The sequence below is a fragment of the Mastigoproctus giganteus genome, chromosome 8 (genome assembly GCF_048544385.1).
Source record: "Mastigoproctus giganteus isolate SK-2022 chromosome 8, ASM4854438v1, whole genome shotgun sequence".
Lineage (NCBI taxonomy): Eukaryota > Metazoa > Arthropoda > Arachnida > Uropygi > Thelyphonidae > Mastigoproctus > Mastigoproctus giganteus.
Window position 1 is genome coordinate 4,523,581 of NC_143582.1, and position 12,274 is coordinate 4,535,854.

General features: G+C 36.1%; 1 protein-coding gene across 1 annotated transcript in view; it reads left to right on the forward strand.

The window, feature by feature from the left end:
• LOC150081212 (popeye domain-containing protein 1-like) overlaps positions 1-12,274 on the forward strand; it is a 127,073-nt gene that overhangs the window by 91,771 nt on the left and 23,028 nt on the right. Inside the window, exons 3-4 of the mRNA XM_090379427.1 lie at positions 3,544-4,198; positions 8,316-8,424. Coding sequence (XP_090235553.1) covers positions 3,585-4,198; positions 8,316-8,424 — 723 coding nt within the window. The 5' untranslated portion in view covers positions 3,544-3,584. The remainder of the gene's footprint in view (positions 1-3,543; positions 4,199-8,315; positions 8,425-12,274) is intronic.

The following is a 12,274-nucleotide window of genomic DNA, read 5'->3' on the forward strand; positions in this document are numbered from 1 at the left end:
ATGTACATTTGCTCATCGAAAATTCTGATGTCTTCACTACATTTCAACAGTTCTCTGCGGCAGTTTTCAAGAAAAGATTTGCGGCTAGAAACTCTACTGCGGGGTCATAATGATCCAGATTAACTCACTTTTGGGAAGAACATATCGGAAGATAGCCAGCAACGCAACAGGAAATGACAGGTAGACCCCTTTCTCCTCTAAGTGATGCTGGACGGCTCACTGAGAAGCTTTGTGTATAAACGGGCCTAAATTATTAGGAAGCTAACCTTGAAGAATTGTAAATAATTGCTTATCCGTACAGTTAAGAATACCCATACTTCTGTGCACCCGAACACACTTCTCTCTTATGAAATCTTACTTAAAAAAAAATAATAAATAAATAAAATAAAATAAGATCTTCTCCCCATAAGAAGAATCCTGCAATAATCTGAAATGCCATCAAGCCAATTGAACACAAAAAACTCCAATTTCTGCTCTGTGACTGATAATTTATAGCTACACGTATAGAAAAACCTTCTGCAAGAACGCTAGTGTTACTGCGAGTGCTTTAATGCATGCTGGGAACTTCCTCTCCTGCCTAAAGCTCAGGAATACCATGTGAACTTTCTACATGGAAATCGCATCGAGGAACTTCTATCGCCCAATACTCTACAAGCTCAGATTGTACCGGGGAAGAAATTAAATGAGACTATATTTCCTGAACAGTTAGACTACTGGACAGTCTTTACCATTGTACAAACCAGAAATACATGTAACTATTGGTAAGTAACAACTAATGTTGCTGTAAAAACGACTGTAAATAATTCTCAAATTCTGTTGCTAGAACTGTCAAACAGAGAGACTGGTAAACCTCACTGTAATGTAAATAGTGTAATCAATGTTAACAGTTTATTTCCTTGTTAATGCTAAACTTAATAGGATAACTGATATATAATGCTACTGATAACTGCAGGGTTCTTTAAAAATGTTTCTCTTGGCTGTGTGACTTCAATGGGTTTTTGGAGCTCCAGCCTTGTTTTTTTTTTTTTTTTTTTTTGCGGGCTTCCAGGCCTGGGCAGCCTGTGAGCGGGATAGCGGGCACCCACTTGTATTGCATTACCTCCAGTGGGTGCGGGATCTCGAGCACTTTTGCATGTAAGAGGGAAAAAAAAAAAAACCCAGGCCCGGCTACTCGCGCCTGGGGACAGGCACCAGACAGCAGCTGCACAGGTATTGGCTGCTCCTTTGCAGAGGTCCTACATTCAATACGGATCCACTAGGTGGAGATGGGCTATGCCAAGGGGCCACCCTTGATACCAGGACACACACACGTGTTTTGTACTGTGTTTCCTCAACTGTAATGTGAACAAAATATATATATATGTTATGGTAATTATATATGAGAATGAAAATGTACATAAAATTGTATATAAATTATTGTATATGTTTCTTGAGATTGTACATAATATTTGAGTGTGTAAATAAATGAAAAAAAAAAAATGTGCAATATGAAAATGGTTCATCGTAATGCGAAAAAGAAAAGGACCACTCCTCAGACTGCCTGCTAGTAGGAAAAGCGGAATTGTTCAGAAAGTCGATACATTACCCTACCATTAATAACCGGACACCTGCCTTTAGACAAAAAAAATAGCTTTTATTGTGTCATTTACTATTTTGTGCTGAAACCTTCTGCTTTTATGACGGCCTTCAATCTTCGCGGCATACTCTCAACCAGCTTTTTATGAATGTCAGCTGATATGTTCCTCCACTCGGCCTTGAACGCAGCCCCCAGTTTGGCCTCGTTCTTTGGGCAATCTCGACGTACACGTATCCGACGATCCAATACATCCCAGAAATGCTCAACGGGATTCAGATTAGGACTCTGGGCTGGCTAATCCAACTTTTCCATACCCATGTTACGACCCGAGCAGTATGGCATGACGCGTTGTCTTGCTAATACAGGTATGGGCCTTCCCCGACGTATTGCCATAATGTTGGGAGTGCATAATTGTCCAAGTTGTCCTGGTATTGCACATCATTCATGGTTTTGTCGATGACTACTGGGCCCAAGCCAAACCATGAAAGGAGCCCCATACCATGATACTGCCTCCACCAAACTTCATTGTGGGAGAATACAATCAGGAGGGAACTGTTCGCCTGGCATTCGCCACACCCAGGAACGACCATTAGACTTGTAGAGTGCGAACCTCCACTCGTCTGTCCATATGACTGTTTTCCACTGCTCTACAGTCCAGAATTCGCGCTCCTCATGTTAATCGGCGTCTAGCATTTGTTGAGGTGATCAATTCTGTCGAACTGTTGAAGTAATTCTGTTGAACATGTTATCTTGCATGCCAACTTTTGCAATTGTCTGTTTCGAACCCAGTGTGCATATATTTATAGCAGGTTCTGTGACGCGTTGCATGCATAGGAACTGTTTCCACATCCATGGAAGGGTGTCCGGGTATTAATGGTAGGGCAGCGTATACTGCATGGCATTCATTGCTTCCGGAAAGATAACCAATGGTTCAAGCCATTACAAACAATTTCAGGCAGTGACAGCATCCTTCAAAGTGGATCTCAAATACTCTGATAAATAACATTCTTGAGTCATCTACCAAAACACGGCTATCACATTTTAAAACCACGTATCGTAATTCATAACTCCATAATATTGTTTTTCAACGTTCCAGGGATCAATTATGATGGGCTGTCGACCCTGTGAATCAAGTTCTGAGATTTTCAGTTTATGCGATGCAGCTCTTCCGTAAAATCCAATGCAAAGCAGCTCCCGACGTAGCGTTCTTGTACTAATATCATGATTGTATGAGGACTTTAGCAGATGAAAAAAAAAAAGAAAAAATTCTGCTGGCTGAAACGATTAAATAATATCTATATCTGAGTTTACAATGGGCACGTGTCATTGATATCACTGTCACAAAAAGACCGAGGAGCTTTGAACTGTATCATCTGATCGCCTCTCTCTCACTCTCTGAATTTTTCAATATCGGATGACCATTAGTAGTACTAAATCAATTCAAAACTTCGTACATGAAAAATACTCCCATTAGCCAAATAAATCTTTTCAAATCATCTTGCTAATCATTTATATTTCTTAGTTAATGAACAGACAATAACTATAAACTCACACACAGCAGTCCACAAGGCTTCGAAATCGATTATTGTCTTCAATTTTCCTGACAGTTTCTTTCAGTCAAACTTTGTTTTTGCGTTATGATGACTCAATTTAAAAATTAAGGCATAAATAACTTTAACAATAATAAAAGGAAATTAAATTATCCTTCAAATAAATAAAAATGGACTGCCTACCTACATCAGAAAAAAGCTATTAATATTATAAAGTAGGGGGTAAATTTTGGTAAACCCTGTAAATTATAAGATTATCGAATATTTACTTAGCTTAATGTGTCTGCGGTGTTGACAGGTATAATCAATAATCGTTAGGTGGCGCTCGCTTTCACTTGCTCTCTCTCTCTCTCTCTCTTTTTTTTTTTTTTTTTTTGTGCTAATCTTTCTCAGAATGCCTCATATTTCTTGTTGCAGAAACACCTCCGTGAGATGTCTGTCATTCTAACCAGGCCACGATGGTAGTCCACGAGGTCCACATGGCTCTGCAGAGAGCTGCGGAGGAGATACTGAGGGAACGAGACCTGTTGGCTGATAACGGCACCGGTGGGGACTCGCAGAACCTCACACAGGTCTACACCATAACCATAGGGCAGATGAACGTGAACGGCACGGGGAACGAAACAGAATACCTCTGCGAAGACTGGGAAGATGCTCAGCACGTGCTTTTCCAAGGTGCCCACCTGTGTTACGCAGCGGCTTTTCTAGTGCCACACAAATTTCGGTTAAGTATACTGCTCATGCGCAGTGTGCTGACAATGGGGTTTCTCATGGTGACGATGTGGGCGGGGATGGACATCTGTGCTCCGGATATTTTTGCCTGGAATTTAACCTTCTTAGTGACGAACTGTGCTCACACAGTCTATCTAGCCTACAAAACACTCCCTCCACGGATTCAACCGGAGCTTTTAGACCTCTACAACAAAGTCTTTACTCCGCTCAGAGTCGACAAGAAGAACTTTAAGCAGCTCATACGGGATGCCGAAATCCTTAGCCTAGAGCCAGACGAACACTACGCCATGGAAGGAATAGCAGCAGCTGATGAACGTTTGTCCATACTCCTCAGTGGCAAGTAGGTATCGCACGTACTCTTTTTAACATCCAGGTATGATTTCAACTCAATAATTCAATTATAGGAGTTTTTTTTCTTTCTCCTTCGATAATAAAACGAGCAGTTTCATGTTAAAATAAGTCCATCAATTGTGTATGATTCTTTTCAATTCTAATCTAGATAAGATGCTTGTATAATGTTTTTGTATTCTTACCCTTTTTACGTACTATACGAGCAATTCATAAAATTTTAATTCAATCTTTGACTTCGATATTAAAGTTTCATAATTCTTCAATCCCTGGCAGTTTACATTTCTATTCTAGCCGTATAAAAACATACTGATCGACTTGTATTAAAACAGTGTCACCAAATGCATCTTGGATATTAGCTTCTAAAAAAGCAATTTGTTTAAAATGCACTTGAACTAAAATAGAAATCGAAAAATGCAACTCCTGCGCTGTTCCGTTCTTTGAATAACAATTCAAGTGATGTTCCAGGAAATAGAGGAGAGAAAATCTCAAAAAATCGATGAAAATACGTCTGACCATAAAAATATACCGGAAATTCGACTCTACGATGATCTCAATTGCAATTGAAGTTAAGATGTTGAATAAAACGAAGATCTGGGGGTGAAAAAGTTACTCACACCAAAGTGGAAAAAATCAAAAAACGGAAAAGGCACGAAGGAAAAGTCAAACTACTACAAATAGCAAGAAAAAAGTACAGCAATAAGGATATTGATGACATCCTTTCTGATTTAATTTGCTTATCAACTCCCATTTTTGTGCGAGCGTCAGACAAATGAAAACTCCTTTTCAGCCAACAAAAAAACAAAATGGAAGACAGCAGTTGATTGAATGTTTCATCAGTTTTTGAAGGAAAAGGCGAAGGGATTTTCTTTAAAATAAAAAGTAGTTTTAAATTAGCGCATTAAAAAATATATAAAAAGTTTTAAGTTCCAAAGACAGGCAACTTAAAAATATCTATATCGAACTCCATGCATCAAAACTGACCTTTTAGTTAAAGACAAAGAATTTTTTTTAGATATATAATCTTTATTACTACTAAGTGTCCATATTATTGGTTGCTATATGCTCATCACGGCAGCAGGACCAGGAGATTAAGATAAATCCAAGAGTCCATAATTACTTGCTGAGAAAAAAATTACAAAAGAACAAAATTATTTGCTCTCTCTTCCAAGCAAAAAATCCTTACATTAATAAAGGATATTTGTGAAAAAGGAAACTGTCAGTTAAATGGTGCCGCTTAGCTCTCGGATCTGTATCATTTTGTGAAAAAGACCCAGTCTCCTCCTGTACAGTTAACTTTATTGATTCAGCACAGAAGAGGGATTCGCGAGAGAGATAAAAAATATAGCAATGAGCTTAATCAAGTGGAATTTATTATCGGGAAAAACAATATCTTTCTTCAATGAAAGGAATTATCCTCCTTAAACAACTTATTTCTGTAAGGTGATTAACGCGAACAAATACTTAAGAAGTTGTTTAACTATAGATTCAAGAAGCTATTAAAAGCATTTAAGCCGGAAAGAGAAGAACAATTTGAAAATCAAAAGACGACTTTGATAAAAAAAAAAAAAGAAGTTAATGAGAGTAAGTTGAGTTAATGATCATCTCAAAGAATTTAATTTAGTTCACAAAGAGGTATAACAGATTTTATAAAAGGCTGGAATTTTCTCTGGCTTGTTTCCTTGAAGAGGAACTGAGTGGTGCAAATAAGATCTTCCGCAAATAAGAAACAGTAGACATGATTTTTTGAAAAAAAAAAATGGTACCAAAAATAGTACTCAGAAGAAGAGGAGATTGAATCAGCTAAGAGGTACGAAACTAAACATCTATTTAGAATCTTGTTCGGAAGGTAAACAACGGGATACCATCTGTTCCTGCTGTGGATATTAAAGGAAGAGAAATTATGACTTTTTTCAAGTTTATCTTGTCCAACTCCACAAATATCAACAAAAGGACTGAATCTCTCCACGAAGGAAAGGCAGGTGCTTCCCTATCATCTGAATTACTTCCGAGAACAATTAACTTTGTCACGACGCAAAAGAAGTCCTTAAAAGTTTCTCCCGCCTAGGCAGGATTCGAACCCAGAACTCAGACCACGCAATAAGACAAAACTGAATGGATAAAGTGGAAGGTCAGCGATCACCATCATTGTGCTGACCGCAAGGGTATATATTATAGAGGAAAAAATATAAAAATTAACTGCTTAGTATACATATCACTGACCGACCAAAAAATTAGAAATCTTTTTCAATTGGCGTCAACAGATAAATGGACGATGTGCAAATGTCAAATGTCAGTTGCCACATGGTGATCAGAAATTCCTTAGTGTTAGATAAATAATGTACGCTACCCTGAGTTTCTTAGTCAACCCGGTCATGGGGAAGACAGGTGATCTTTCCGATTTTCAGAAAGTTGTTATTGTTGGGGAATGTCTAGCAGGATCTGCAATTGAGAAAACGAAGGTAATCACTAGTTTGTAGAAAGCAACCATCGCAAAGTATACGAGTGGAAGAGGAAAGGAGAATGGAGCTCTAAAAAGAAATGCAGCAGAAAGTCGATACTTCAAGAACGAGACCGCAGAAATTTAAGGCAAATTGTGCGTCAGAACAGAAGATCCAGTGTGCAGCAAACGACTGAAAAATCTAAGTTATGCAAAGAAGGAACCATGCGGTGGGATTTGGTAGTGGTATGCCTATACGAAAGCCGCTGCTTTCTATAAAAAATCGAAAGATTCGACTGGAATGGTACCACCAACGTCAATGACTGTGGAACAGTGAAAAAAGATCATTCGGTCTGACGAGTCTCGAGATTTACCCTTTTTTTTTTTTTTTGCACCAATGGTAGGGTAAAAGTGTGGAGCAAGCCTTAATCCATGCATCCAGACTGCCTTGCATTCACCACTCTAGCGGCTGCAGTTGGTATCATGATATGGAATGTGTTGTGTTGGTGCCGACTGCATCCACTCACACCGTTAGAAGGTTCAGTTATCTTTAATGAATATCTTTCTGTCGTATCGGACTTCACCTTGTAATGCTTCATTTTTACTCGGATTGCGATGGATCCTTTCAAGATGACACCCCACTATCCACCGAGCAACAATTATATCTGAATGGTTCGAGGAACATTCCCAAAATTTCTAACGTCTATCATGGCCGCCTAATTCTCCAGATCTGAAACCGACTGATAATGTCTGTGACATGTTACAAAAGGCAGTTCAGCTTCATAGTTTTCCAACCACAATACAGCAGTCGACAAATATCGTGATGGAATAATAGTCAAATTTGAAACTAGATTTCCTGAGACACTTATTGGAACCCATACAACGACGTGTATAGACTAGATGTGTTTCTAATTTTTTGGTTAGTAGGTCTGTTAATATTTATAGCTCTAGGGAATTACAAAATGTAGTTAGTTTCTTCTTCATTATGGAAAAAGATAAAATAATTACATTTAACCCAACAATAAAGAATCCTTTATTTATGTATATAAAGGTGATGATCATCCCCAATAAAGGTATACTGAGAAACATCAAATGAATACATATAAAAGAGTATTGTACTTGTATTATTTAAAATTCTGGTAATACAATAATAAAACCATATGGGAAAACTTGACTCGTAAAAGAACATTCCCCTTATACGTAAGGCAGAAAGAAAAATGAAAAATCTCTCTCTCTACTTGTATATTTATATACAACTGACTTATCGAGAATAAAACTTTAAGTTATTTATTGAAGTTTGAATCGATGTATTCAAATAAGAAAATGCACTCGAATTCTTAAAAATCCAAGTGATATTCATCAATAAATTTCGTTATATCTCATGGTAAGCTGAAGAGTGAAAAACTGATCTATCTATCTATCATTATTCAGAAAACAGAGAGGCATTACACCAACCAATCAAATAAGATTTTTATGGAAGCAAGGTGTACATTCTCTTGAAAGTGTTTGCCTCAGTACGCTGTAGCGATTACATGGAGAAGAAAATGGCCTTCTACTATTATAAAATCAACTTAAAGAAACGTGCTGAATATGACGAATTTTCTGCAAAAAATTCTCACAGTTCCAGTAATGAAATTTTCATTTTTTATACTGTTTTCATGTCTTTTAGGATGAGAGCCACGTGTGAAGACGTCCTTCTCCATTACATCCTTCCCAACGAATTTATTGACTCTCCGGAATGGGAGTCATGTACAGCCGACAGTGATCAACTTTTTCAGGTAAATTTTTTTCTTTTCTATCCAAGCAATATCTCTAAATGCAATAAAAACACTATTATTACAGCTAAAATTTAGTTTCTTATGTTTCAGAGCTTCTCTGTTTATACAGTCGAATATACTTTGTTTATACAGTCCGAATAAAACGAATACCAAGATAGACACATGTGATCTGTAGAGGCATGATGGAGGAAAGGTAGATGATATTGCAACATGATTGCTATCCCATGTGTTACAGCACATAACTGGTAACACATGGACTGTGAATTACGCAAGATTTCTCTTCGGTCGTGTCTTGTCAAATACTAATGCAAGGTTTGATAAAAGTTCGGTGAATGCGCTTATAATTCTTGAACATATAACAGCAACTAAAACATTCTAGAGGATCTTACAACGACATGGTTTCAGCATGCGCGCAACAAGTTTAAATTTCTTATGTCAGTATAGCAGAAAGCTGCTTTCAGTGAACACACTTTTCTCATTTGTCGCGTGCATTGAAAATAACGAAACTTGAACAACGTACGAACATTAAATTTTGCTGTAAACTTGGAAAGGCAGACAATGAAACAGATAAAATGCTCCTTGCAGTTTATGAAAATGATGCAATGACTTAAAAACAGTTTTAAAGTGGTTTCAAATACTTCGTGAAGGAAACTTTTTCCTTGAAGATGAACACAACTCCAAGAGATCCACCAGCATTCCGAACCGATCAAGACAGCATTGAGGCTTCATTTCATATGAATTATTAGATTAAGCTGCGTCGGATCCTGCATTTTTAACAAATATTATAACAGGTGGTGAGTCTTTACTGTACGGATATAACCAAGACTAAGATTCAAAGTTCCCAATGGAAATTAGCGTCATCTCCAAGGCCAAAAAAGGTGTCATATTAAAATCACATGTGAAGGTCCTTCTGATTGTATTTTCAGCAATCAGCATGACGTTATCAGAATTGGTTCGGCGAGGTGAAACTGTCAATGAGTCATACTACCAAGAAGTTTTAAACGATTGAGAAATCTACCAGAAAATGAAATGGTTGGCTCCTTCATTAGCACCTTGTCACTCGTTAGCACCTTGTCACTCACCGTCCTGCAAAAGTTGACCGACAGAAACATTCCCGTCGTGCGCAGCCATCTTATTCACCTGATTGAACCATTCGACTTTTAGCTATCCCCAAAATAAAAGGACGTGGAAGGAATACGATCTCAGTCGATTCAAGAAATCCAGTAAAACACAGCCGACTGCCTATATTCACAAAAGAAAACTTATAAAAACATAATGATAGTGTCAGGAAGATGGAACGAGTTATATTCACTGTGCTTCTACGCTGAGCGGAGAAAAAGCAAGTTCGAATTCTATCTTAAAGGAAGAAATACTGTGGTTGACTTTCTCTGGAAAATATTGCATACGGTAATAAGTACTATAGGTTTTTATTACTTCTCGTGCTTGGAGTTTTCATAATAAAAAAACCTCCTGATTTCAAACAGCAAGGCATACTACCCAGGAAATTTGTCTGTCTTTCGTTAGGTGAAACTAATATTACATCTCCAATATCTGATCAACGCATGCTTCACATAAACAAATTTGTTTCTGTACAAAGTACAAATCCTGCTATGGCTAACAGATGTAAATGAAAGGCGAGACTCAAATTCTGCAATAAAAATTCCTTACTTTTTGATAAAAATAACCCAGTTGAGTACTGACGTCCGAATAGAATTTTTTATAATTAAATCATGAATTAATAAATAAATAATCAAAATTTGGTGCATTTATATTAACTTATTTTCATATAGATGAGTATATCCATGATCGCATAATGAATTGAACTGAATATCATTATAAGATAGATACTGGGTATCATTTAAATATTCACCATCCTATTTCTGATCCTAAAAATAAACCTCCAAAAAGGATTTAAATCTCTTATATTCTGAAAAGCTTTCAAATCGCACATCGCCTTGCAAATCTCGTTGCTATATAAAAAGGACTTACTTTTAAAAATAACTGACTTCTCATTTTTATTGTATTGTACAATTACTCCAATTAGAGATATTAAATAGCAGTTGAACAATATTTCGAACAAGGCAAAGTCTCTTTTTTCAACTGCGTAAGATCGTAGTTTACAACCGACTTCAAACATTTTTCAAAAGATGTTTGAAAAATTAACTCAATTCAAATCACATTCATCTACATTTATGATTACTCCTCCATGTGTTATTTGTATTTTCTATTATTCAAACAAGAACATAAGAGAAATAATAGATAGCCGCCTCTCTTCTGGTGGCAAGACATCTTTGCTTTCCATAAAAGTTCCTTCAGTCTCGAGAATCGAACCCAGATGGTCATGACCATTGTAATTTCGTCCGAATTATCACAATCTAACAAAATGAGATAGTCTATAAACCGGAAATTTGTGGGGGGGATTAAATTTGATTATGATTTATATGTTTATACATATTTTATATTATTTCTTTTTATTCCCCTATTTAAATATATCCCCTTTTTTAATACAACTCCCCGTTATAATATCTCCCCACTTGCGCATCTGACTATTGCTTCACAGAAAATTCAAAGTTCAAGGGGAAAAGCTCTTATATGTGTTTAATTCCCTTTGGATAGGCTTGTACTCAGAACAACAAAAACACACAAATGTTGTATAAAAAAAAATCAGTTTATTAGACATATTTACATGAGCATAATTAAAACCAAATAATAATTGAATTCATACATATGACAACATGATTTGGTCTCACCTACATGTGTATATATATATCATATTCATACATTAGTAAAAATCAATAACAAACTAATATCAATCCCATTCTATTCTAGAAATACTTAATACTTCATCAATTAAATACCATTAACAAGATATATCAATTCCATTCCATTCCTTTCTACATATACTTAATACTGCTTCATTTAATTACCATTAATAAGAACCATCAATTCCATTCTATTCCTTTCTACATATATTTAGTACTGCACCAATTAAATACTATTAACAAGAAATATTAATTCCATTCTATCCCATCCTACATGTATAATACTGCATCAGTTAAACAAGAAATATCAATTCCATTCCATTCCTCCCAACATATACTTAATACTGCATCAATTAAATACTATTAACAAGAATTATCAATTCCATTCCCTTCCTCTCTACATATACTTAATACTGCATCAATTAAACAAGAAATATCAGTTCCATCCATTCCTTTCTACATATACTTTCTACTGCTTCATTTAAATACCAATAATAAGAAATATCAATTCCATCCATTCCTTTCTACATATACTTAATGCGGCTTCATTTAAATACCATTAATAAGAAATATCAAATCCATCCATTCCTTTCTACATATATTTAGTACTGCACCAATTAAATACTATTAACAGGAAATATTAATTCCATTCTATTCCATCCTGCATATGTTTAATACTGCTTCATTTAAATACCATTAATAACAATTAATGATTAACATCAATTCCATTCTATCCCTTTCTACGTTATCATATATCCAACATTCTAAATATCTTATATCTAATAAATCTCCCTCTTTTTAATGTTCTTCCTTCCTGATTCTTCACTAAACTATCTTTACAATTAGGTATTTCTAAAGTCCTGCTGACCAATTTACTGGGTTTCTACAGTTCTTTGTGTATGTGAAGGTACTGTGGGGGGCGGGGTAACGTTTATTACTTATGGGGTTATTTTTTTTGTATATCTTCCTTTTGTATTAATATTTTAATTTTTTATTACTTATATCCCCTTTTTTATATGTATATCCCAGTAGTCCAATCCTCCCACTTAGCATCTGACTTGTTTGTTCTCAGAAGATTACCTGACTCG